Here is a 24640-nt window from a genome sequence, read left to right on the forward strand (position 1 = left end):
AAAAAAAAAAAAAGCTGCTCCTAAAAAACAAAAAATGGGCTTCGCCGGGAATTGAACCCGGGACCTCCCGCACCCTAAGCGGGAATTATACCACTAAACCACGAAACCCTGTTGTGGTTTGTGGACCACTACTATCATTTCATTCATACCATAGTTGTAAGCATAATATATAGATTAATCAAAGTTCACTACACTTGTCACTACAGTAGTGAGAAGATATACCATTAAAGTTGATGTGTCGAGACAAAGAAAAATTTTCTTGTATAAGAATAACATAAAACTTTTGGCGGTTCGCATATATCCGCTCCTGCCGCATCTAATTTTCCAAGTTCCGGAAATTTCAATCTTTGAGGTTACGCTTCAACCGTGTGCAAATACATGAAATCATAGGGATCAAGCCGTGATGTCAACATGATTCAAAGAGATGAATTTATATGATATACAATGCTAGTTTTATGAGGGAAAATCAAAATGCAGAATGATAACTGTATAATACATTTTGTTTTTGTTTTAGCTAACTAAAACCGCAAGATCACTGGGTAGTAAACACCCAGCGAGTGCCAACAAGTTTTTGCTCTATTTCAACTGGCGGCAATGGCCAACCTTTAGGACCAAAGCTTGGAACAACCCACGACTTTTTCACAGTCTTCTTTTCGTTCATGAACTTGGCAACTGGGAATTCTAGAGGCTTTCCGTACGTACACATTGATTTACCAATTTTAGCAAGCCATTTTGGTTCCACTTTTGTCACGCCTTTCAACCACACTTTACTGCTCTTGAACTGCTCGTTGTACGCAACGAAAAGAGGGGCTGGCTGATGGTAAAGGACGGAAGATGGGTGTATAAATACATCTTCGTCGCTCCACATGACTCTGTACGGGACACCTCGTGTGCTCTTGAACTTGCTGCCTTCGCTTCCGCCGCTTTCAATATAATCCTTGCGTACAGCAATAGAGTCAATAAAACCTGCGGTAAGGATCTGTCGCAGAACTTTAAGTTGTAGTGTAGATGGTGGTTGCATTTTAGGGTCGATCGAGACATCGACTCCGTCGCAATTGGCCACAACCAAGTTAGTCAATTGTCTACGAAGTTTTCTTATTTCCTCCATCGCCTAAACAGAAAATGGCTTAGTCAAAAAGTTGGAGGTTGCTTTGTATTTGTAGACCGTTAATCTTACCTTGGGACGAACAAAATTCGCCTCGCAAAAGCTTTGGGTTGCACCAGCATATTCATAGGCACCAACTATGTTGAGTAACTTTATGATGTCGCTTGTAGGATCCAATCCGGCATGTTTCTGTTACAAGTGCACAGTTAGGAGCGACTCAATAGCAACGCGTTGACCAAGCCAGACTACTTACCATTTGGGTTTGGTAATATTTACTTCTTGTCAACTTTCTGCGCTCCTTCTCAGCAACGCTTTCGTTACGAATGTTGTGAAGTTCCATTTTCTTCACATCCGTGGTACCATTTTCATCGTCGCTATCGCTTTCCTCGTCTGCAAGGTCATTCAGGTCGCTATCTCTTAAGACTGGATCTCCGACAGAAAGAGCAGAGACAATGGCGATCACAAAAGGCAAGCATCCATGCTGTTGGCCGATGATGAGCATCTTGGCAAATTTCGGGATGATAGGGAAAGTGGCCATTGATCTTCCTAAATCAGTGATGCGTTTCTGATCACGATCGATTGCTCCCAGATGTGTCAAGATCTAGAAGGATTGCAACCAATGTGTCAGCCACTGAGTACCTATACATCACGGCAGTTATATAATTGTTTTAAACTCGAGGTACCTTTTCAGCTTTGATCAAATTGGGCTTTGGTGGAGGTGTGGGAAATGGAAAGTTCACCACGTTATCAATATACATTGATTTCATTGAAAGGATGACACCTAGCGAGAAGCCATTTAGTAAAGTATAGCGAAGCTGAGCGATATCATCTAGTATCATAATTACCTTCGATAGGCATGCGATTAATTTCAGGAACAGAAAATTGTGGAAAGTAATTGTCGAAGACCGCGGAGGAGTAAAGTCGATAGCAGTGGCCAGGTCCTGTTCTACCAGCACGACCTGCGCGCTGATCCGCAGATGCCTTTGATGTCCAGTCCACGTCGAATGATTGAATGCCGGTGCCCAAATTATACTGCCTCTGTTATGGTAACGAAAACGGGTCAGTGTATGCAAACCCTTCCATCAGCCGTTACCACGCATCCTAGTACATACCTCTTTCACTTTGCCTGCATCAACAACATATCGAATGCCAGGAATAGTAACAGATGTTTCTGCTACATTAGTAGCAACAATACATAGGCGAGTTCCTTCAGGTGGATCTTCAAACACTCGCATCTGAGCATCAGTGGGGAGCAAGGAATACAACGGAAGAACGTGCAAGGGAGCTGGACAAGGGTTGATTAGATCGTGTCATTATACAGGCCGGTCAATAAATCCAACCTACCATCAGTGTCTTCCTCTTCATTTGGCACGTCATCTTCGCCATAAAATCCAAGCTCATCGTCGCTATCGTCTTCTTCGTCACTATCAGGTAGCTCAAAGTCTTCAATTTGATCTGCAGAGTCACCCAGCTCAATCTCCTCAGCTTCAACATCCTCTGCAATAAAAATGAATTAATCTAGATATCGTACATCATAACAATATTTTATGAACCTTACCGTTACGTGCTGAAACTGTTTCTATACGAGACTCTGCTTCAATCGAGGCTTTTTCTTTTGCAACATCTATTTTCGAAGCACGCTTTGGCAGCGTAGGAAATCGCTGACGAAGCTTTTTACAAAGATTAACGATCTCTTGCTGTCCGGTTAAAAAGACAAGGATTCCTAAAGACCTCAATTAGAATCGTTGTATGCAAATGACGGGATTAAGAAGCCATCTAACCTCCTGGTGGCAATCTCTTGTGAATCTTGCCAATTTTCTTATAGGCTTCGTCAACATAGTCAACTTCTGGTGTGCGCTTATTAAAGTGAATAGATACCTATAGCATCTGTGAGTCAGAGAGGGTCCGTGGTAAAGGCGGTCAAATCAGGTCCATTTTACTTACTGGATATTGTCTGGCATCAACTTTAATAACAGGCGGTGGGTTGTCAAACAAAGACTTGTTTTGAGTGAAATCAGTGACTCTAAGCGTTGCTGACATGATGACTACGCGAAGTGGCTAAAAATGTCTCTGGTTAATCTATCTCCTAATCGTACACGTTGTCACGATTGCATACACCCAAAACATCAACATACCTTTATCTTCTCGCGATCTTGTTTACTCAAATTGGCTCTCAGTTTAAGAACTCGACTTATGACACCAATCAAGATATCAGTGTTCAAATTTCTTTCATGGGCTTCATCAATAATGAGAACGGAGTATTTTGTAAGCAGAAAATCTGCCGCTAGTTCTCTCAGAAGGACACCATCAGTCATGAATTTGATCCTTGTGTTTTTGCTGGTGGTTGTATCATAACGAATCTGATAACTAACTTCATCGGTGACGTTCAGTTCATGCGAAACACGACTGGCCATGCTGACAGCAGCGACACGGCGTGGTTGGGTAACACCAATGAGGCCAGGATTGACTATAGAAATCGAGTGAGACTAGCAGTTAAGGCAACCAAAGAAAAAAATAAAGGCTTACCGCTATCTGGGTGAGAAAATCCTGCTTCATACAAAAACTGTGGAACTTGTGTTGTTTTACCAGATCCAGTCTCACCACAAATGATAACCACAGTGTTATTTCTGATGGCTTCCATTATAACTTGCTCTTCACCACACACCGGAAGCTTCAGTCTTGCTGCTTGGATTTCTGGCTTACGCTTGACAGAGACATAGAAAGGCTTGTAGTCATCGTGGCTCAGGTCTCCGCCTCTATTGCGCTCTAACAACAGCTTTTTGATTTCATCGTCTTCCTCAACAACTCGAAGTGTGACTGGTTCCTTTACACCTTTTACTGCCTCTACAGCTTGTTCCAACGCAGTCGGGCCATTGTCTATATCTTCTTCGGCTTTGCTCTTGGGCTTCATGGCAGGTTCGCTATCGCTCATGGCGTCGTACTCTGAGTCGGAACTATCGAAAGAAGAATCGGTATCGTCTGCTTTTGACGGCCTATGCTTCTTGCGAACTGCTTCTGGAATAGTCGACTACAAATATGAAAAAGGAATTGGTCAATTTTATGAGAGAACGGCGGATTGTAAACCTTTTGAGAGAAAGAAACCCACCTTCTTCTTCTTACGCTTCCTCTTGACGAGCTCAACAGAATGACCATCTACTGACTGTTTTAAGGCACCACCAATTACTACAGGAGTTTGAGTGTCCTGAGGCACTTTAGCTGTTATTGCGGTTGTGGTTGTTTCCACTGGCTGTATGTTGGCTTCTGTCAATGCAGTGGACTGTTCAACTGATATATCACCAACATCAGCTTCTTCTTCTACCGTCGCTTTTTTTCCTTTCTTCTTCTTCTTTGATCCACTGACAATTTCAACATGCTCGGGAACAACGAAGTTTGCTACATCTCCATGCTCGGACTCAACAAGGAGTCGTATATCTGAGTTGTCGTTGTGTATGCCAGCCTTTTCTTCATTGAGTGCTCTTCGAAGCTTTTCTCGCATAGTTTCTTTGTTTTGACCAAGTTTGCGGGATGAAAGTAAAAGATCTGACGACCATGCAGACGACCTAAATAAATGTCAGCAAATGGATCGGAATTTGTTGACACAACAAATGAGTACATACGAAAGTTTTTCGAGCAAACCTGCTCTAGCGTCTTTCTTCAGCTTTTGCTCCTGTTGACGTACACAAGTCAGAATTTGCGCTTAAGAGTAGATCAAAGATAAATTCGCACTTACAATGTATTTATCCAGCCTCTTCTTCTTCTTTGACGACATCTTGACCACTGGAGCCTGAAGCCATAAAAGTTAGAGTTGTGCCCAAAATGAAAAGACATCCAGGAAAGAACATACCTCAGCTTCACTGGATTCATCTTTTTGCTTTGGTACATATATAAGAGAGTTTGTGTCCTCACTATTTGAAGAAAGGTTAGCTAGCTATTGAGTGGTTTGTTGAAGGTATACCTATCCCTTACATTTCAGATTTACGGTTACTACTAGTACTGGCTGTGGAATTGTCTTTTTCTTCAAAGGCAGTGGTGCTCATGCCACCATTCCTAGCTCTAGGATGAGGCTTTTGAGTTGGTTTTTTAGAAGAGCTTCTAGCCTTCTCATTATAGCGTGGTCGAGCTCGTCCCATGATCAAATGGCAGCTGAAAAGTGATCTCGGCCTTGCAAGAAAAGATCAAAAAAAACTCGCATTTGAAGTCCACCTTAATTTCAACAGTCACGCCCAAATGTTCCTCCTCAAATTGATCAAACTAACTGGCTGGCAGGCCATGGTTTATTTCTTTTGCCTTTCGCTAAGAATATCACGAAATCCAGATATAATTTCATTTTCTCTCTTAAGCCTCTGCTCGGATGCATGAGTGAGAAGTAAACGCTTTTCTTCGGCTGAAATGACTTGGTTTTCCTTTCTCATACGCACTGCGTTCATACGTTGATGACTATTGGGGAGTGAATTGTGTTAAACATATAAAGACTTGGTGTGTAGAAAAAATTAATCTCATTAGCCAAGATACTTACCGACTACCGCTCATGACAAAACCGGCAGATTCAAAAGATTCAATCTGATCGCTTTTGAGTCCAATTTCACCACGTCGAGGAATACGTTTGCCTTCCTGAACATATGCCGCCATGGCTGAACCTTCACCGGGTAGAAGTGCTCCTCCATATGCCCTCTCTTTCAAATGGTCGTCGTGTGCTGTTACAGGTAGAGGACCTACAGGTGCAGAATCATCCACCATCTCAACTGAATACAAATATACAGGATCTGAAGTTAGTATGATCTTCGGTCGTTTTCCTTAACTGTGAAAGAAGCGTACCTTGTTTCTCAACCCATAGATCCGGGACAGCATCCAATTGAGTCTCATCTACTTCAAGTACTCTATCTTTATCGTTTGATGCAGATTTTTCTGATCGACTACCATCTTCGCTCGCAGACTCGTCAGTCGGTGTTAATGATCGTCTGTGTTTCCTTCGACTACTGCTACTAGATTTTTTATGTTTGCTACTCTTTCTTTTCTTGTGGCTAGACTTTTTGGACTTTCTTCGTCGGCTCTTGTCGTCTTCAGATGCTGAATTATCATCTGAATCGTCAGAATAGCGAGCAGAGCGTCGAGAGCGCTTCGATTTTTTACCAGTATCGGAAGTTGGACTTGGTGATCTAGGTCGTAATTCTGGAGATGGCACCCAAAATGTCACAGTAGCCTCCTCGCGAGTTCTCCTACGACTTTAAAGCAAATAAATTCAGAACATTGTGACAACAGTGAGCAGTGGGAAGCTATTCTTACTATTCAAATGTGTCTTCACTAGGTCCACCGCGGTTGAAATCCCTTCGTCTACGACGATCTTCATAGGGTGACCGAGACCGTGAGCGCGAAGGTGTACGTGAACGCGATCTAGAGTGTGTCCTTCCACGTCGACGGTATGATTGGCGGTCTGGGCTATAGTCACGGTAGCTTCGTCGTGGGCTGCGAGATCTTGATCGGTATGACATTTGGGAAAGGAGCAACAAGCTGACCAATAGCAGTCACCAACCGGAAGCTTCAGCCTTTAAAGGCTGACGGGTAACACGTCCCTGTTTCCTATGCCCTTGCCAATTTCTCTGGAATGGAAGCCTTACGAACTGTAATAGCTCGGCTATTCTCGGACATTCAGGATGTTCCTACTGAGGTAATTCGATACCAAGTTACATAAATATAAGACTGCTCGGCATAAACTATGATTAACTTGAAAATGAAAATTAGGACGTCGATTCCGCTGACAAGCTCGGAAATTCATACTACGGGTACGAAGCACACTAACTCATATTTCCATCCACTTCATTACATGATACTGACGAAAAACACAATAGCTTGTTCAATTCCAACCCTGCAAAAAGGCAAAGATTGCACTTACTACACCCGACTGGCGGTGCTCATGGTCTTAAGTACCAAAGCGGCCTCATTTCCTCAAGGAGTGAGTACGCCATACTTGCTAGTGAGTTTGTCAGGGCATGTCAGACGGGAAGCATGGTAAGTATCTCCTGTGTTGCTATCATGTGTCAACGGGCTCTAATTATGTGTATCGCAGGCTGAACAATTGAAAATCCTAATGATAAAATATCGTGAACCTCCGTTGACGGTAGTCAAAACGTCGCATCTTCTCACGTTTTTACACCACTTATTGATCTTGGTTCCTATCACATCCACGCCAAATGTTCCCACCTTTCCATTATCGCAACTTTTTGAAGATCTTGGAATGACATTAACCCTGCGGCCTACACAGCAATTTCCTTTTGCATATCAAATTTGGATAATGAATCTTCAGTTCATGCTTTCTTGTATCAAAGAAGTCGCACCTCAGGCACTTTATAATGCTGGTATTACTACACCGGTGGTCTTGGGGATCATAAAACATGTTTTGCTAGAGTTGACCAGACTTCCAATCGAGGTCAATTCCATTCAACAAAAATGTTTTGATATGGGTAAAGAGTTATTGGATACATTCCTGTTGAAGGATACTCAAAGCGAAAGGTCTACGACGTCGACCGGATCCAAGCCAATTGTCATACCAAAGGTGTCATATTACGATATCATATTTTCGGTAAGTGGATTAACATAATAACTAAATGAAAATGCTGTAATTATCGACTGACAAAAGCATAACAGTTCCCAGAGCTGTATGGCCACTTCTTACATGGATCGATGATGCCTATTCGAAACGAATCAGCACCTTCTGCATACCCACAGCCTTCAATCGTCAATTATCGTATATGGCAGGCAACACTCCAATATATGATTGCATCCATACGCCAGGACGTTAAACTTCTCGATCGCATACCAACCTTGATGGCCATCAATATCATAAAGCATGTTCTGCGGGAAATCAATACTCTACCAGCTGATCTCAGCAAATCCGAATCACGCTGCCTCAATAGCGGAAAAGAGTTGATCAACTTATTGTTATTAGGACCCCATGGTGACGGTGCAGGTGTTGTATCTCACTACGACATCATCGTGGCTCTCCCCGATGTTTATGGTCACTTTCTACGGGGAACTTTTGCTCAAAGCGTTCATTGGACCATGGAAAAATTTATCAATGAGCTTGGAAAACGTAGAAGACATTTAGCATTTTTGATGATGCCACCCGATGCTTCATGGCCACTTATTTCTCAAATGAGTCGAAGACATGAATACAATGACTTGACTACAAGAACAAGTTACCATATGTTTGAAGGAGATCTGATTGAATTTGTCAAAGAGGGTAATTCCACTGGCATCGAAACACACTTCCGCGATATGCTGTTCCAAAGAGCATCCATGGATGAGTTCAGGCAACTGACCAAATCTCTCACCATCACTGGATTGGACACTAGTCAAGTGCGAAAAGCGATGATCACAAAGATACGTGATGTTATTAGATGCATTCAGCAAAACAGCGATTTTGAACGTAGACAGGAATCCTCAAAAGAACGTGAGCCATACAACCCTGCCACCAACGTTCGCGGGGAAGATATCACAATGCTCATTCCGGATAATATTGACCTTTGGGAGCTTATGATGGAGACTGCGGATCAATTGTACAGCTTTGTCACCGCCGAATTTTTCACCTATGAAGATATTTTGCAAGATTTCTATGATTTGGTCTATCAATATGATGGAAAGCCATACCCAATTGGAACAAAACATCAAATGATGAAGGACAATTCTCTCATATGGCTTTTACTTCAGTTGTTTCACATTGAAAAAATTGGTTCAAGTGTGATTCAGAAAGATTTCGAAGGCGATGAACGCCTATTCGACAAACTGGTTCGTTTGTACAATGAGGAGCAAATTTTGACCAAAGGCGCCTTCTCTCTTCGAGATTTAGCACTACAATGTGCTATCAACCATCAGCAAGTGAATATCAAAGATCGAACTAATATCAAGCAACGACACCCTCGAGTTGCTGCAGCCTTACAATATGCGGGGTTATGCTATCAAGTTCAAGCTTACTTTAGCAATCACTACTATAGCAAAGCTACAGATCCAACGGTCTTCTGCAATTTGTCCATGCAAGAGGTCATGAAGGTTGCCATGGAGAGTCAGCTGAGACAGAATCTAGTAGCGAATACGTTGTATGTGTATCTGGTACCAAACAAGGTAGAGATAGGTACCTTGGGGTATCCAAAGGCAACATTTCTCAAAGGTGGCACCCTAGGTTACAAGCTTTTGGACTTTCTAAACGTCAGCGCTAAACATCGCTTGCTGCAGTTGATTTACAAGATGATGCTTGATACCGAAGCTGGTCCTCGTTATCAGGCTGCTTCGTCAAGTAATATAACGTGCGTCTCTCCTCATGTGTTGGATGTGGTATACAAGCTCTTATATAGCGCACCATGCTCAGCCGAGCTTATGATCAAAGAGATTTTCGACAAATTACGTCGCTGCGACAAGCTCATCAAAACGCGTTACGAGTCGAAACCAGAAGCAGAGTCACTGCTACCTGATCACACTGTGCGATGGCTACACACCATCCTACAACTTCTTAACCACAGGTTTTTGCGGTTTTTGAAACACTCCTCATTGTCATCTGGACTATTACACTATATCCGCTACTCACTATCATATCTGGACCATCGCCAAGTCTATCAAGTTTTGGAGTCATTTGCGATCAATATTATGCGAATGCAGAGTGATGCAAAGGTGTTGAGATCACTGGACGACCCTAATCGAGAAAAACCAATTTGGTTTGCAGAATCTGAAATGCTTGCTCGTAGCATGGTTTCTAGCATTGTTCGATTGATCAAAACAAGAGGTCAAGCTGATATTAGAACGGAGCAGATTCATAGAGTGCTTTCCAACTTGTACGAATATCGCATAGAGTGGTCTGAAGAAGCACTCAAATTCTTTCCACCAGCGGTTCGATCATTTTATACAGATCCTAATTCCAACAATCATAATATACCATTACGACCTCAAGTGACTTATGCCAAGATTCAGCAAATGATTCAGACCAACAAGGCATACATGGCGTTTTTACTTCAGGGTTCAAATGAGAAAGAGCGAGCAATCAAGCATTTCTTTTCTGTATTGGAGAATCAATCTAGTTTACTTCCAATGATCTGGACATTGGCCCTCATGAGAATGTCTACTGATGCTTTTCATATGCCATCGGTTCGAAAAGCGATGTTATGTATACCGGCATCACGTATCGCAACTCATACCATTGACCTTGTCGATTTTATACTATCAAAGGAAGCTCCACAAGGTGACATACAAGTTAACTACAAGTGCCTCGATGCAATGATTTGGAAGCACCAATGGATCAGCTTTACGCATGTGGTGTTTGCGCTTGTCAAGGGAAGTGGAAACGCAGAAAGATCGGAAAAGGCTTTCCAGTACTTGGAATATCTCTTATTAGAATCGCCTGAATTCTCACGACGAGTCGAGAAATTTACCTCCCTACAGTTCAGCTCTAAATACTGGGCGGAAGATAACTATCATGAGAAGCTGATGACATATTTGGCGCAATTTCCTGAGTATTCTGAATTTGAAGCATATGGAATGAAGGATTTCGAGCAAACTCAGCATATGGATCCACCAACCTCACCGCCTATGCCAATATACTTTACAAACGTGGTCCTGCGCTTTATACCCTTCTTCGATGTGATAGTTAGTCGTCTTATAGAGTATGAGCAGCCTGATTTACTTGCACGCATACTTGACAAACACGGCCATCTCTTCCAATATCACCATTACCCGCTATCCTTCATCTGCAATTTGTTCCTAGACCATTATTCATCACCCACACTGCACCAGCCATACATCAAAAAGAGATTATTACGCCTTCTTGGTAAGTAGTTTGATTTGTTAGGATACCAAAGTATGAATATGTACTAAACCTACCCTCCAGACTTTACTCAGTACGAGTTCTTGCCTGAAGCTATTACCTACGCGACAGACGAGATGGTAGGCACAGAAGTTTTCGGAGCAAGATATTTTGAATCGGTGTTTCACAAGCTTGCCGATAGTAAGTACATGTTGAGGAATTGGACTAAGATGAATTCAGTGATCTAAAGATACATTTTCCGTCTTCACTTTTTGTTAGATCTTTCACCTCAAAAATGCGCACCAAAGGCGACACCAAATTTACCAGAAAGGCACTTTAGAGAAATTGGGAGTCCCGCTGTGCAAGGTATCCACGTGGCACTGTTAGAGGTTCTTCTCACGCCAACGCCCCCAGAGACAGTTTGCAAATACATACTAGATCTCGCGTTGTTTAGAGGTGACAGACATATTGGTGTGCAGGCATTGACGATTCATGCGATTGGATTGCTCATTTCTGCGTTACCGATTGAGGAGTACCTGCAACCTATATGGGATGAACTCATGAGTCTGATAACGGGCGATCAGTACTTGACCGAAATCTCAGAACCCTGCCGACTGGTGAGTATACAGGGTCATAGTGTGAATAGGTTGATTATTTATATGGTGCTGACATTCCTCTCCACATGCAAGATTCGATGTGGTATCCCTCAAAATCTCGATAGCGAGACTGTACAGCCGCAACCACTAAGCGACGTTACAAACACAGCTATATTGAAAAACTCTATCAGTGTTCGACTCTCTAAAGCCATGGTGTTTCCCTACATATTCAACGACTACACCTTCAATGTTCACAACTATAGTACCAATGCGGCCAATAGTTTCCTAACATTATTCCATAGTGTTCTGCACTACTCAAGTCTGGATATTTTTGATCATCTGCTAGAGTTCTTAAGGCGCTTACGAAAAGAACACTCATTGAAGACGGATGTGCAGCTTTTGTATATTTGTGCTATGCTTGGTCCAATCCTTCATCGAACCGAAAAACTGAATAATACCGATGCTGTTCACACAGATGCTGATGTAAGTGAAAATAGTGATGATTTATAATTGGATAGAAACATCTTTTAGTTATAACCACATTGTAGATACTTATTGAGCTAATGCATATGGTCAAACAAGTTTCAATTCGGATGGATATGAAGGACGGTTGGACAACGCAAGCGCAGGAACAAGTCTTTGATTTCTTGTAAGTGCATGCGCGACTGGACATCGTGATTTTATTTTTCTTGCTTTTTTTCAAACACATATTCATCTTTTTTTCTTCAATATGCAGACATCATATACGAGCGCAATTTGTAAAGTCGCCAGAACTTGCTGCTCAGATTTCGGATATCATAAAGTCAATGAACGCTCCTATCGCACAGAGGCTATCGCGCCTCGTGATGTGATTCTCAACATGCCTCACGTCTTAAATTGGTGATCCGAGTGATATCATTATGATTCCTATAAACCCAAGGTAGCCATAATCAGCAATAAAACAAAAAATAATCATCATAATTCCCGCCCGTAACAACTTCTTTCACATAAGTTTTTGCTTTGAATAACCTCTCAATAACCTAAATACTTTATGCTGCAAGAGCATGATAACCAGTTTGAAGACATAGATTTTGATACTCCGCGACGGCGCTCTTTGCAACTTAACGATAATGAATATGGTAGATTAGTTGATAACCAAACTGACGATGAAGACTACGATGAACAGGCATTATCAACTCTTAAAGCAATTGCCAGAGCAAGAAGGTCTCATGCGAATGAATTGGAGCAAAGAAATGAGATGCTCCAATATATCGCTAGTAAAGAGAGACTTGTCGAAGACCTTCGTGAGCAACTGAGGGCGCATGAAATGGAGCTTTGGCTTTTAAAAGAGAATTGGACACATATAGTGACACAATCATCAAGTTCATCAAGTCCCAGTCCATATTTACATAAGAACAACGAGGAATCTGACAAGATCCGCCATTTTAGCCAGGAAATTGCCAACCACGAGAAGAATGTCGCACCAGAGAACATACCCCGCACAGCCTACGATGGTCTGATATCGGTTTACCAGAATCTTAGAGATACCCTTGAAAATGTGGCTCCAACAGAAAGGTAAGCCGTGCAACGTTGCAGGAGCCTTTGAAAGTCCTCCTAGCAACTCAGCAGTAACGCATATAAATTTTTTTTTTGTGATGCTGATAAGGTGTTGATCTTCTTAGTCTTCAATCGCAAACCAAGCAAACTTTGACCAACTTGAGATCAGCCATAAAAAACACCTATGAAGTGTTATCTGCTCCTATTATAGAAGAAGAAGAGGTGGATTATTTCTCAGCAATGCCCAATGATTCTGTTTTCGGACGGTCACCACTCTTTGTGACCAGCCCATGGTCACAAGGAAACACCATATCTGTCGTACATCCCAGACTGAAAAAGCCTGAACCAATTCGGTCCATGACCAGATAGTGAACCGATGTTAGTTGGAACTCCGTTGGAAGCGCTTTGTAATAAGAATAATAAAACGTCTTATAAAAAGCAATGTATGGGAAAGGGACAAAGTGAAAGAGCGAGCAATCAAGGTTGATGTAGAGCACGGCCATTGCTTTTTGGCGTTTTTCAGCCATGCAACGTGGAAACTGACCACGTTATCTTCATAGTATCACACGTGCCGAAATGCAAATCAAACCTTTTCTCTCAGTCCCACGCGACGAAGCTGCTTTGTTGTACAGCAACATGGCTCCCCACATTTCGGACATTTCTAGTTTCTTATTTTGGCCCGACGCTCCCCATCCTATACATCAAGATCCCCACGCGGCAGCCTTAAAGTAAAACAAATACGCTCTTCTCGGGTTACGTCCTCTTTTCCCCCTTTTCTTACCTTTTAAAACCTGAATGGTCTCTATCTCACATACTATGGAACAAGAACAGCGATTCAAACCTATTCATTTACGCCATCCTACATCATACCATACTGAACATCCAGATGTCTCAAGAGGCCAGCAGCTTCAATATGATAGTCCCGCAGAATCGAGCTTATTGGATATTCAATATCAACGACAACTGCAAGATCTTAATGCTGCTCAACTCTCTGATGCTATTCGTCATCGAAATCGTCTTCATACCCCGGAATATACTGCAACTCCTTCTTCTCCTTCCACAAGCTCCGGTGATCTTTATCTAGATCGTCCTGCTACATTTGCCTCACACATAGAACACCTTCCTAGTGACTTTCAGCCTGTATCTCCTCTGGATGATGACTCTTGGCCATCTGAGCATCATCTCACTCACTTGTTGGGAGGAAGGGATCCGTCTCACCAAGAATTATCCGGCCAAAATATCGATCCGCGGAACCGAGTTTCAAGGTCCCAGCCACCACTGTCTCAGAGTGCTCCCACAACTGATGCTTTCTTTGACTATTCCTTCCCTGCCACTCCCACAAACTCTGTTACCTTACATCCTTCTTCTTATACCGGTTCACCGACTCGCTCTACAGCAATAAGCAATGACCTGGATAACATCAATCTTGGAGAGATGCCAGATGTTTACGGAACAAGCATGGAATCGGCTGCTTCTTCATCATATTCTTTTGGTATACAGACACCTCCTGTAGCTGCTAATGTTCCCAATAATGCCAACGCCGCGGCATCGACAACAACTACTTCTAATTCTACCTATCAGCTCAGCCCCGCTTTCAAGAATGCACAGCCCGCTACACAGACTCAAGCGGAGCTTGCAGAGGTAACTGACCTTCCTACCGAGCCGACTGTACAAAAAACGTAAGTTTTCTTCACGACTGTACTTGATACACAGTGTCATCTCTGATAATCCTATTACTTCATGTTAAACAGAGTCCAAAAGAAATATGAAAGAAGGCGTCGTAGACGCGAATCCCATAATGCTGTAGAGCGTCGTCGAAGAGAACATATCAATGATCGCATACAAGAGCTAGGAGCGTTATTACCTCATTACATGCTTCTTGATTCACCAAGTAGTCCTTTACAATCTGGAGGAGCACCATCCGGTCTTAATCAAGATTTCAGTTTTGTCAATGGCAAACCAAGCAAAGCTACTATTCTGAGCAAAAGCGTGGATCATATCAAAGAACTCAAGTCAGACGCTGAAAGATATCAGCAACGTATTCGAGAATTGGAAGAAGCTCTCCGAGCCTCAAATCAAAGGGAATCTCAATGGAATACCCGGATGATTCGACCATCATCTCGTAGCCCCAATACCCATCTGACACCTTTGCAATACAATCATCAGACAGCAAGTTATACCAGGCATCGTACTCAACGATATCGCCCAAGGTCTCACACTGACCCTCAACCAGCTGGTCAGGCTGCCGTTGCTACCCCCCACCCTCTACCTCAGGATCCGCATAGACACATAGATTTCCATCATGCTCAGAGACATTACTGAGTTCCACGCTAGAATTATCATCTACCTTGTACATTATCTGTAATTTTTTTCCCAATGATTTCCTTTTCCTGCTATCCAAATAAGAGCGCGCTGCCAACACTCTCAAACTATTTTTTTGGAATCTTCACCGCCGTGTGACCTCGTTTGAATGCTGTCTACCATCATGCCTTCACCTAGAGATTCAGATACTTATTCCGATTCAGAATACACGGTAAAGACTATTGCCACATGCTTTGTAAAAAATATCAACTAATGCTAAGGCTGTGTATGGCATTTCAAACAGCACACATCAGAGCACTATGAAGCTCTACTCAAAGGATTTACAAGCATTATGAATTTATATGATAGTCAGGATTCCATACGACTTCAGGATTGGTTTGATTTAATTGAAAATCAAGAACAAGAAAATGGTATTTCACTGCTTTCAGAAAAGCAGAAGCAGGAACTGGCCCCATTCTGTACTGCTAACGCCGACCTGGAACTTGCACCAGAGGACGTGGTGTCTCTCCTGAAAATTGCTGCTCAACAAAGACCTATGGAAGAAAGTCAGGGTATTTTCGCTCACAGAAGAAGAACATCGAAGCTACTGGGTACGCTAGAGCCAAGACAGCGTCGCCGAAAGGAATCGGAACAGGTACCTTAAAGTGTTGCTGGACACGGACAAATCGCACCTTTGTTTGGCTAAACCATATTTTACAGCTCGGTACATTGACTTCGGAAAGCGACCTAGAATCAGACGCACTTGTACCTTCTCAAGAGGAAATAACTTCATACCATAAGCCAGAGACGCGGAAATCAAGCGATAGTGTATCTCAACAGGATACAATGGGCCTTGAAGCATACGACCGGCAAAATGAAGCTCTCACACGGCGCCTTCTGGAAAGAGAAAAGGAGTTAAAAAAATTAGAAGAAGAACAAGAGGATAGAATAGCATATATCTCGCAGCAAGCACAACAACTTGAAAAAGAGATTGCCAGTCGTAAAAAGGAAATCCAGGACTATAAATCTCGTGAACAACAAGCATCTCTACAGATTCAAGAAGTAGGTCAAACTGTTACTTACCAATTACTACACCAAGGGACTGACTTTTGCATGTGTTTATAGCTAGAGACGCAGGTGTCACAACTTGAGCATGAACAAACAATTCAAAAGCGTGATCAAGCCATCACCAAAGCACAACTGGATGAAAAAGCTGGTAGGTGTAAGCAAGCAGAGACGCTTTGACCGGATCTCAACAATAACCTTGATATCGATTAGATGAGCTTCTCAAGCTGAAGGATGTCGTCCAATTGAGGGAATCAGAGCTTGCGAATGATCATGTTGAGCGGGAGACAACTCAAAAAGCATTGCAGACGTTAGTGCAGGAAAAGGAAAGCTTGCTTCAAGAACAGCAGCAATTGGAACAAAAATTGGAAGAGAGTAAAGAGGCATTTGAGCAAGTTTATCAAATTCAGAACGAGAACGAATCACTAAAGCAAACGATTGAGCAAATGAAGCTGGAACTAGATCAGCTGGAAACTGCAAATCAACTACAAGTCGACCTACCCAAAGTCAGTATGGAGCAAATGACCTAAAAAATATTACACTGCCGATTATCTAACAGTTGTTTATCGTTTTTTATAGCAACAAGATAGCTTGCTTGCAGAACTCAAGACTCATGCGTTGGATGATTCAGAGGTTAGTATGTCAATGTCCTTGATCTACAGCCTCTATGCCATTACTAATCCTTTTTCATGATAGTCTTTGGGTGTTGCATCATTTGGGTTAAAAAATGGTACGTGTTTTGTGGTTGCTGTTTTTCCATTTAGCTTGATTGTTCGCGGCAAAGACTAACGCGCTCTTACCTTATTATCATATAGATCAAGATAAGCAGCAGTTCATATCACTGCGAAAGCAAATGATTCTGCAAACAGCACTATTGGAACAATTCAAGTCCAAGCTACTTGTACTTAAGGCCAAGGTTAGTAAAAGGATTTGTCGTCGCGTCATGGCGTTTCATGATGATATTGATAATGTATATTCGCATAACAGGCCGATCAAAAAAGCAACAAACCAAAAAGGTTGTTGACAATACAACATTATCTTGTTGGAATTTTCGCCTACATGCTGTTAGTTTACCTTGTGGCGAAGTGGCTGTCAATTGACATAGATTCAAGTAACGTTTATAACGATTCTGTATATACCCGATCATGGCTTCCTGAACCACTACGGTTCAGTATTGAACAATATTTGTATGGCAATCTGCCTAATCCCGTATAATGTATTACGCTATTTTTTACACTCACATCTTTATCTTTATTAACTATAATTCTGCCCATACCTCCATTACATTATCGTACATTACTGTAAATCTCGACATCACCAATAAACTGAATATGTCCAATTTTATATTTCTGGCATGAATGACTGCTTGAAATTTGGCTGTCGCTATTTGAAAAGAGCATGATATCCACTCTCTCCGACAGACCACGTTAACCCAATGGATCAAATCGTGTATAGACCTTGGGACAACAATGAACCTGATTGGCCAACATTGCCAGATCCATCTCCGGGATCTCCTCAAGATAGAGCCAAGAATCCAACTGGGTTAACAGCTCAGCTTGTTCTCTGCGCTACTATTGGCACATTGTGCTTTCTGCTCTTTTGCTTATTACGAGTCAGGTAAGCTTTCGCTGGCATGCTTAACTTGCCGCGTTTGGTCTGCCCTAAGACACTTCCACTCACGTTTCTCCAATGCATTAATTTTCCCTCAGATGGAACTCCATGTACGCTCCTCGACTTCGAATGAAAAAGTAAGACAAACAACTATTTTGCAATCCAGCTCGACGCAGGTGTTAATTACGAATCTCTTTCAGACATGCACCACAGCGACTACCGGATACCATGTTTGGATGGATTCTTCCTCTTATTCGGATCCCTCATACTGAAGTGTTAGAAAAAGTTGGTTTGGATGCCGTAGTGGTGGGTATTACATCAAGTCACCATTGTGCGCCTATTTCATCATTCATACCTTTCTTTACAGATGCTTCAATTCTTATTGACTGGAGCAAAATTATTCGCTCTCTGTGGTTTCTTTGGTACTGCTGTTCTCATTCCGCTTAACGGCATGAACGGAATCGCAAACACTACGGATCCCATTCATAACGAAACAATGTTGTTTGATCCGTCCGAACCGGCTCCTCCACACAATAGCAACTCCGTTCTTTGGGCATATTTATTCTTTACTTACTTTTTCTGCTTTGCGGCATTTTATTTTACCTTTCGAAACTACCGGGACTACATTCGTATGCGTAGAAAATATGGACTTCAAACAGCTACTACCTTGCCAGCCCGCACAGTTATGGTCACAGGAATCCCTCCCGAGTTGCGATCCGATCGCAAGTTGGCAGAATATTTCGAAAGTCTCGGCCTTGGAGTTGTGGAATCTGTACACGTAGTCAAGCATGTTAGTCAGCTCTCAGAGCTGATCAGAGAAAGGGCAAGATGTTTGCGCAGATTGGAGCTATCTTACGCTAGATATTGGGGAAATCCTTGCAACGATCCTGACTATGACCCAGATGAACTCCTGATGCAAGCGGAACAAAGCGACCATATCAACACCATTGATTTCGCTCCACATCAACCTGAACGTGATCGTCTTCCACTTTTCAAACCTCGGCGTTCTAGACCTACTGTACGAGATGGCATGCTTGGTATTACTGGCAAGAAGGTGGATGCTATTGAATACTACTCTGACCAATTTAATTACTTGGACGACATTGTCATTAAAGCCCGGCGACTAGGAAGATACCCACCATCAACTGTTGGATTTGTTACTTTCGAAAGTGTTATTAGCGCGGTATGTAAATATCGTAAAGGGTCGGTTGGGCAGTTGTAGGTTTACAGATATATGAGACCATTGCAAATGTTCCACTGTATCATGTTGTTTCTCTTTTAACGTTGTGCTTTTAGACAATTGCAGTGCAGACACTTTTACATCCTGGTCCTTTTCTAGTACGTACTCAAGCCGCCCCTGAGCCTCGTGATATTTTATGGAATAATGTCGCCATCCGGGGCCGTGAGCGTCTTATTCGCAAGTCCTTTGTTTATGTCATTTTGCTCTTAATCATCTTCCTTTGGGGTGTCCCGATCGGCTTCTTATCAACTTTCACCAATGTCGAGTCATTGGAGAGATACTTACCATGGTTAGTGGACTTGGCTAATAAGAACAAAATCTTGCAACAAATTGTGTATGGATTCGTACCCACCTTATCCGTAGTCATCTTCATGGCAATTTTACCGGTAGTGTTCAATTGTACGTACACTGTTGACTAACTTATTCGATGTTAATCACATATGCTAATCCATTCGTCACACTATCAGTCCTCAGTGTGATAGAAGGCATTCAATCTCGTAGTGAAGCTGAAGAAGCAACCTTTAGCAAGTGAGTATAATGTATGGTCAAGTCTGAACAATAGCAAGAAACTGATCAAAAATTTCTAGGTACTTCTTCTTTCAACTGTGGAACGTTTTCTTTGTATTCACGGTTGCAAGTACTGTTTTTACCTTGCGAGAGATTATCGAAGACCCAAAGCAAATTCCAAATGTTTTAGCCACGAAACTTCCCCAAGTTGCCCCTTTCTTCGTCAACTATACCATTATACAGGGAATGATGCTGTATGTATCTTTTGTTCTTCAACCATTATTATTTCTACTTCTAACATGTAAACCAACATCTTGAAGGCTGCCCATCCAACTTCTTCAAATTGGCCCTGTTATTGTCCAGCTCTTCCGTCGATGGTTCTTATGCAAGACCCCCCGTGACTATGCTGAAATACTCGCACCAACAATGTATAACTATGGATGGGGCTATCCAATGCCAGTCTTTATATTTATCATAGTTTTAATCTACTCTACTATGTCTCCTCTCATCTTGGTATTTGGGACTATCTACTTTGGTTTGGCTTATCTGGTTCTCAAGTATCAACTTTTATATGGTTCGTGTTACCAACTTTCTATTTCTTGATCTAATAGGCCATATGGTCTGTAGAGCCCTAAGCGCATTCTTAATAACTGAAGGGATGTATAGTTTACTTCCACCCATATGAGGTCGCTGGTCGTGCCTGGCCCATGGTATTCTCAAGAATCATCGTCGGCCTCCTCATTTTTGAGGTGACCTCAGCCGGCATTTTTGCTTTGAAAAGGGCATTTGAACTTTCAGCTCTTTGTGCACCACTCATAATAGTCACCATACTTTTCAAACTTGTTATGGACTCTGCTTATAACCGCAGCTCTCAAGTCATCCCACTTCAAATGTTAACACAAAAGTTTGGTTCGGATCAACTACAATATCCAGCTGCATTGGCAGCTCAGCAACAAAATGGTGAACTCAGTCCATCAGCGGTAGAAGACCCACCAGAGCGAGCTCCAGCGAGAAGGAGGACAGTGCTAGACGATGATGACTACGAAGCAGAACCTGTTGAACAAACAGATTTCAAAGAGCCACCCATGACCTTGTTTGACGGTATACTCAATACTGGTATGAAGCGGTTTGGGCATCCTGTCATTGTCGGTGTCTTGCCTCAATTATGGCTTCCAGTGAAAGGGGGACACCAAATGCAGCGCCGAAGATCACGATACATTCGGCCGTCGGTATCAACAGCTTCACTTCGTATCAAAAGATCATCTTCACGAGCCGTGGCTCAAAATGGAAATGCGGACCAGGTCGGTCAAGGTCTTGCTCAACCGGAATACCAAGAAGAACCTCAGGACATGGAAGCGGATGAAAGGTCAGGTCTGTTATCTAATGGCGAAACTGCCGTACAAGTTGAAGATGAAGCAAACACTTCTGAAAACACCCGTGAAGATTCTGACTATGATACAGAAGAAGACGGCATCAATGCAACGTATTACCATCATCCAGAACGAAGACGTTCTAGAACAGACGTTTTGGCTACTACTGATAATATATCCACAACTCCAACGTAATAATATACCTTAACATTTATTACGTACGTAGTTCCCCCCCCCCCCCGAAATAAATAGCGGGTCAAAGTTTGAGTAAAGTATATCGTAGCTCCTATCTGCTACTTTACGCATGGTGTTATACTTTGGTGTTTGCCATCTTAATGAGTAACAGGTCCGGTGGGGATACATTTGGAAGAGTCATGACCATGCTTGCCATGCTTCGATTTGCCATGCTTTGCTGCCTTTTCTGAAATTTGGTTGAGTACCGGCAAAAGCTCTCCGTTATCCAAGGAAAGTTCCCAAGTCATGACACCTAGCAAGTCCATGCAAACCACATAGTCTACCTTTTCAGCTAATGAAATAGGGTCATCGTATCTGACGGAAAGAGTGAGCAATCATCATGTCAACTGTACACTACATTTTCAATTGTACTTACGAGATAAATTCATTAGTCTCACTATTGGTCAACCACGGTGTTCGTGTGATAGTATCAAATTTGCGAACCCAAGGAGGAATGGCAGTAGTTCGGTTTTTGTATAAGTAAGGAATGATGTCTTGCCAGCCAGTTTCGGTGCTGAAGCCACCTCCATTACAGTTGTGCCCAGTGTTTCCGCCTTGGACCGGATCGTATTCGTGTGTGCCAGCATTTTTCGCCATGGATTTGATGGAAGTCATGTTGTGTCCGTAAAAAGGGGTTCCAACGACGATTTGGTCGATAGGCATACCAGCCTTGTGCCAATCTGTAACACCTTGAACAACACTGGCCTTAACACCGCCAAGGCCCTTAATCATAGGGGCATTTGGACCGGTTGTAAGACCCCTTGAATTTGAAACGTTAGTATTCTTTGGAGAAAAGATGTTTGCTTCAACTGATGAACTTTAGCTGATAAATGATACAGCCGCTACTTACCAAATACCATTGAGATCATAAGACCTGCAAAAAATAAAGCGAACAAAAAAAAATTGTGTTGGTTAGAAAATTGAGAAATTTATCAATATCTATTCCATACTCACATCAGATTAATCCAATCAAACACTTTGGCGAATGCAGAAATGTCCTTGGAAGGCTTTCCGCTCTCATCAAAAAATGGATGCGTTGCTGTAGCTGCGGTAATCAGCTTTTCTTCACCAATGGCAGCTCGCAATTGTTTAAGCACAGTCAAAAAGTTCTTGGTGTCGGAGAGTGCATAGGGTTGACCACAAGCACCGGGCTCTCCTGGGTATTCCTGTCATAGTTATGTCAATATCAGGTTCGTTCACGTTTACAATTACGTGACGCATATTTTACTAACCCAATCAATGTCAACACCATCAATTCCGGTGTCGTCAATAAGCTTTTTGGTAGCCGCTACAAATTTTGCACGACCAGCGCTATTGTTGAAACTGGGAGTGAATCCATTGCCACCTCCCCAGCCGCCGATTGATAGTAACACCTTGGTATCCGCAGCATGTGCAGCAGGTACTAGCTTCTTCAGCGTAGCAGGCGATGATGGGACGCCGTTTTGGATGGTCGAGAAGGCTACAATATGTCAGCAATATTCAAAACCATTCTGATTCATCGTTTTCCTATTTACCATAATTGATGTGTGTGACCTTGCTAAAATCGAGTGTGCTCATATCATCACTCATCCAGTAGCCTACCACAAGCTTTCCATCACTGCCGACAGCGCGAGCAGCAGCCTGAGAAATCAAGACACCGGCGAGAGCAGAGAGAGTCAGCAATTTCATACTTGAGAAGGAAAAGGTGCGAGAAGGAATTAAGAATGTCCCCAACATGGTTTATATGTTTATCGGTACTAATACCTTAATCTATTTGCTCTGCATGCTTGTGGACACAGGACCCGCCGGTCATGCAATTGGGACCCTGAAGTTCGGCACCCCCCCCAAGAATGATTTCCCCGTACTGGTTATCCTGCAAACAATGCCAATAGAAAATGATCTCTACTCTTCGACCCTTCTTACCACTTAACGTTTAGAGCCGAGCGTTTTTTCTTTTCTTTACTGAGAGGCGAAGAAGATATGTTTGCTACCGCTGCCGGCTATCAGCATGGGAAACGATATTATATCCGATGTAGCACAGCAGTTATGACCAACTTTAGAAGACCCTGGATCGACGGTAATGGTTTTGCAATCGGTGACCGTCATCGTGAGTTATTTGGAGTGCTATAGTATGAGAATCAACATTGTTTTCACCGGCTATTTATCAGTATATTACTTCTCGACAAAATGTTGGATGCCCCTTACGATTTGAGGGGATACTTGCTTCCCATCCGAAGATTTTCAGACGTTGGAAGCGTACTTACGTATTGTGACTCGATCCTCCGCAATAAGTAGGTTCAAGAAGCGCCATATCTAACCCTGTTTGCAGTCATGCACCCGGGAAAACTAGGTTCCAAGTATATTGTGTCGCTGTACAACGATATTCGTTACCGTCATCTAATTAGCATCACAACTAGACACTTGATCGCTTCAGTCCTCTGCCACCTTCGTATTAGTAATTTTAGGCTCGATAGAAATGGTTATTTACATCATTTTTGGTGTTCAGGTATTTGAAGTAAATATTTCAATCAATATTTATTCACAACGTTATTCATTGACACTTTTCATGTGCAACATGGCAAGGCTAAAATGTCGCCATTTAAAATGTGACAGCAGCCATCACAACGGCTGCAGATAACAATGCCAGTTTTGCCGTACCCAGTATTGTGGAAGCTCCTGAAACGCTGCCGTAGATGCCACCCCCTGAGTTGGAAGATGGACTTGTAGTCGGTGAGCTACTAGCAGCTGTAGACCCACTTTGCGCCACGCCTTGACCAACCAGAATAACACCTTTCATACCAGCTTGACAATGTCCTGGGAGCATGCAGTAAAAGTTGAAGGTCCCTGCTGTATTAAAGGTCTGATTGAAAACTGCTCCAGGGCTACCATTGAAGTTGAAATCCGATGGTGATGCAGGAGAGCAAGGATCGGTAAGTGAAGCGTGTGAAGCAGTATGGACAGCATTAAACATGAATGAAACAGAATCGCCTGGGGAGATACTGATGTTGCTTGGGTCAAACGAGAGGGCATTTCCGCTGGTAAGGCCACCTACATTTACAGTATGAGTGGCTGCTTGAATGCTACTCACAACGCTCAGTATGGCTAAAGCTTGGACTGCTAGAGTAGTTGAAAGAAACATGCTTGACAAGCTTCCTGATCGCTTCTTCAAACACTTCTGACAACAAACACCGCCTATTTATGCCCTTGGCTGCAACCATGTAAACAGCATTAATGTTGGCTTGAATGAGGCTGGTGACGGAACACCTTTTATCCAGATGACGAATGTACACAAAGCTTTCTACAAAAATGAAT

At 42.6% G+C, this 24640-nt stretch overlaps 11 protein-coding genes and 1 non-coding gene across 12 annotated transcripts; 7 read left to right on the plus strand and 5 right to left on the minus strand.

Moving 5' to 3' along the window:
• Positions 1–36: 36 nt before the first annotated feature.
• On the minus strand, positions 37–108 carry K450DRAFT_t31. Its single transcript has one exon. It is a non-coding gene; the product is annotated as a tRNA-Pro (tRNA).
• A 296-nt stretch (positions 109–404) lies between these two features.
• On the minus strand, positions 405–4208 carry K450DRAFT_228538 (uncharacterized protein). Its single transcript, XM_051586934.1, has 12 exons — positions 3632–4208; positions 3241–3572; positions 3050–3163; positions 2887–2983; positions 2664–2828; positions 2450–2602; positions 2218–2390; positions 1951–2143; positions 1789–1886; positions 1359–1706; positions 1178–1294; positions 405–1111 (listed from the first exon to the last, which is right to left on the minus strand). The coding sequence occupies exons 1-12, from the start codon at positions 4035–4037 to the stop codon at positions 533–535; spliced, it is 2775 nt and encodes a 924-aa protein (XP_051447347.1). The 5' UTR covers positions 4038–4208; the 3' UTR covers positions 405–532.
• Positions 4209–5347: 1139 nt separating this feature from the next.
• Positions 5348–6701, minus strand: K450DRAFT_228544 (uncharacterized protein). The gene is made up of 4 exons (XM_051586935.1): positions 6389–6701; positions 5921–6327; positions 5622–5847; positions 5348–5542 (listed from the first exon to the last, which is right to left on the minus strand). The coding sequence occupies exons 1-4, from the start codon at positions 6592–6594 to the stop codon at positions 5380–5382; spliced, it is 1002 nt and encodes a 333-aa protein (XP_051447348.1). The 5' UTR covers positions 6595–6701; the 3' UTR covers positions 5348–5379.
• Positions 6702–7141: 440 nt separating this feature from the next.
• K450DRAFT_228548 (uncharacterized protein) lies at positions 7142–8433 on the plus strand. Its single transcript, XM_051586936.1, has 3 exons — positions 7142–7682; positions 7748–8198; positions 8293–8433. Exons 1-3 carry the CDS (start codon positions 7191–7193, stop codon positions 8322–8324), a joined length of 975 nt encoding a protein of 324 aa, XP_051447349.1. The 5' UTR covers positions 7142–7190; the 3' UTR covers positions 8325–8433.
• Positions 8434–9014: 581 nt separating this feature from the next.
• Positions 9015–11293, plus strand: K450DRAFT_228554 (uncharacterized protein). The gene is made up of 3 exons (XM_051586937.1): positions 9015–9195; positions 9279–10913; positions 10974–11293. The coding sequence occupies exons 2-3, from the start codon at positions 9344–9346 to the stop codon at positions 11135–11137; spliced, it is 1734 nt and encodes a 577-aa protein (XP_051447350.1). The 5' UTR covers positions 9015–9195; positions 9279–9343; the 3' UTR covers positions 11138–11293.
• Positions 11294–12456: 1163 nt separating this feature from the next.
• Positions 12457–13463, plus strand: K450DRAFT_228556 (uncharacterized protein). Its single transcript, XM_051586938.1, has 2 exons — positions 12457–13039; positions 13131–13463. Exons 1-2 carry the CDS (start codon positions 12516–12518, stop codon positions 13135–13137), a joined length of 531 nt encoding a protein of 176 aa, XP_051447351.1. The 5' UTR covers positions 12457–12515; the 3' UTR covers positions 13138–13463.
• A 374-nt stretch (positions 13464–13837) lies between these two features.
• K450DRAFT_269463 (uncharacterized protein) lies at positions 13838–15343 on the plus strand (the record flags this gene model as incomplete). The annotated part of the gene is made up of 2 exons (XM_051592926.1): positions 13838–14700; positions 14773–15343. The coding sequence occupies 2 exons, from the start codon at positions 13838–13840 to the stop codon at positions 15341–15343; spliced, it is 1434 nt and encodes a 477-aa protein (XP_051447352.1).
• On the plus strand, positions 15171–17723 carry K450DRAFT_228558 (uncharacterized protein). Its single transcript, XM_051586939.1, has 9 exons — positions 15171–15554; positions 15627–15977; positions 16043–16384; positions 16448–16538; positions 16601–16893; positions 16967–17020; positions 17084–17117; positions 17203–17303; positions 17375–17723. Exons 1-9 carry the CDS (start codon positions 15492–15494, stop codon positions 17600–17602), a joined length of 1557 nt encoding a protein of 518 aa, XP_051447353.1. The 5' UTR covers positions 15171–15491; the 3' UTR covers positions 17603–17723.
• A 74-nt stretch (positions 17724–17797) lies between these two features.
• K450DRAFT_228564 (uncharacterized protein) lies at positions 17798–20380 on the plus strand. The gene is made up of 8 exons (XM_051586940.1): positions 17798–18004; positions 18097–18135; positions 18199–18304; positions 18366–19181; positions 19295–19637; positions 19706–19766; positions 19826–19999; positions 20066–20380. The coding sequence occupies exons 1-8, from the start codon at positions 17823–17825 to the stop codon at positions 20346–20348; spliced, it is 2004 nt and encodes a 667-aa protein (XP_051447354.1). The 5' UTR covers positions 17798–17822; the 3' UTR covers positions 20349–20380.
• On the plus strand, positions 20363–21419 carry K450DRAFT_228569 (uncharacterized protein). Its single transcript, XM_051586941.1, has one exon. The coding sequence runs from the start codon at positions 20453–20455 to the stop codon at positions 21308–21310; it is 858 nt and encodes a 285-aa protein (XP_051447355.1). The 5' UTR covers positions 20363–20452; the 3' UTR covers positions 21311–21419.
• A 28-nt stretch (positions 21420–21447) lies between these two features.
• On the minus strand, positions 21448–23017 carry K450DRAFT_278400 (uncharacterized protein; the record flags this gene model as incomplete). The annotated part of the gene is made up of 6 exons (XM_051593292.1): positions 21448–21664; positions 21726–22109; positions 22200–22223; positions 22304–22515; positions 22582–22808; positions 22864–23017. The coding sequence occupies 6 exons, from the start codon at positions 23015–23017 to the stop codon at positions 21448–21450; spliced, it is 1218 nt and encodes a 405-aa protein (XP_051447356.1).
• Positions 23018–23927: 910 nt separating this feature from the next.
• On the minus strand, positions 23928–24467 carry K450DRAFT_197085 (uncharacterized protein; the record flags this gene model as incomplete). Its single annotated transcript, XM_051584537.1, has 1 exon — positions 23928–24467. The coding sequence occupies one exon, from the start codon at positions 24465–24467 to the stop codon at positions 23928–23930; it is 540 nt and encodes a 179-aa protein (XP_051447357.1).
• Positions 24468–24640: the final 173 nt, after the last annotated feature.

The sequence above is a fragment of the Umbelopsis ramanniana genome (assembly GCF_025399195.1).
Source record: "Umbelopsis ramanniana AG unplaced genomic scaffold K450scaffold_10, whole genome shotgun sequence".
NCBI lineage: Eukaryota > Fungi > Mucoromycota > Umbelopsidomycetes > Umbelopsidales > Umbelopsidaceae > Umbelopsis > Umbelopsis ramanniana.

Bases quoted from the DNA above. Each gene is read 5' to 3' on its own strand.
- K450DRAFT_228538 (XM_051586934.1), bottom strand. From the start codon at position 4,037: ATGAGCGATAGCGAACCTGCCATGAAGCCCAAGAGCAAAGCCGAAGAA. The intron at 3,573-3,631 runs GTAAGCCTTTAT...CGATTTCTATAG, and splicing joins ATTTTCTCACCCAGATAGCG to TCAATCCTGGCCTCATTGGT. The intron at 1,112-1,177 runs GTAAGATTAACG...TTTTCTGTTTAG, and splicing joins CGAATTTTGTTCGTCCCAAG to GCGATGGAGGAAATAAGAAA.
- K450DRAFT_228544 (XM_051586935.1), bottom strand. From the start codon at position 6,594: ATGTCATACCGATCAAGATCTCGCAGCCCACGACGAAGCTACCGTGAC. The intron at 6,328-6,388 runs GTAAGAATAGCT...TTTGCTTTAAAG, and splicing joins AGTGAAGACACATTTGAATA to TCGTAGGAGAACTCGCGAGG. The intron at 5,543-5,621 runs GTAAGTATCTTG...ACTCCCCAATAG, and splicing joins TTTGTCATGAGCGGTAGTCG to TCATCAACGTATGAACGCAG.
- K450DRAFT_228548 (XM_051586936.1), top strand. From the start codon at position 7,191: ATGATAAAATATCGTGAACCTCCGTTGACGGTAGTCAAAACGTCGCAT. The intron at 7,683-7,747 runs GTAAGTGGATTA...AAAGCATAACAG, and splicing joins ATTACGATATCATATTTTCG to TTCCCAGAGCTGTATGGCCA. The intron at 8,199-8,292 runs GACATTTAGCAT...CTTGACTACAAG, and splicing joins TGAGCTTGGAAAACGTAGAA to AACAAGTTACCATATGTTTG.
- K450DRAFT_228554 (XM_051586937.1), top strand. From the start codon at position 9,344: ATGATGCTTGATACCGAAGCTGGTCCTCGTTATCAGGCTGCTTCGTCA. The intron at 10,914-10,973 runs GTAAGTAGTTTG...CCTACCCTCCAG, and splicing joins GAGATTATTACGCCTTCTTG to ACTTTACTCAGTACGAGTTC.
- K450DRAFT_228556 (XM_051586938.1), top strand. From the start codon at position 12,516: ATGCTGCAAGAGCATGATAACCAGTTTGAAGACATAGATTTTGATACT.
- K450DRAFT_228558 (XM_051586939.1), top strand. From the start codon at position 15,492: ATGCTGTCTACCATCATGCCTTCACCTAGAGATTCAGATACTTATTCC. The intron at 16,539-16,600 runs GTAGGTGTAAGC...GATATCGATTAG, and splicing joins ACAACTGGATGAAAAAGCTG to ATGAGCTTCTCAAGCTGAAG. The intron at 17,304-17,374 runs GTTAGTAAAAGG...TTCGCATAACAG, and splicing joins TACTTGTACTTAAGGCCAAG to GCCGATCAAAAAAGCAACAA.
- K450DRAFT_228564 (XM_051586940.1), top strand. From the start codon at position 17,823: ATGGATCAAATCGTGTATAGACCTTGGGACAACAATGAACCTGATTGG. The intron at 19,638-19,705 runs GTACGTACACTG...TCACACTATCAG, and splicing joins TTTACCGGTAGTGTTCAATT to TCCTCAGTGTGATAGAAGGC. The intron at 19,767-19,825 runs GTGAGTATAATG...AAAAATTTCTAG, and splicing joins GAAGAAGCAACCTTTAGCAA to GTACTTCTTCTTTCAACTGT.
- K450DRAFT_228569 (XM_051586941.1), top strand. From the start codon at position 20,453: ATGGTATTCTCAAGAATCATCGTCGGCCTCCTCATTTTTGAGGTGACC.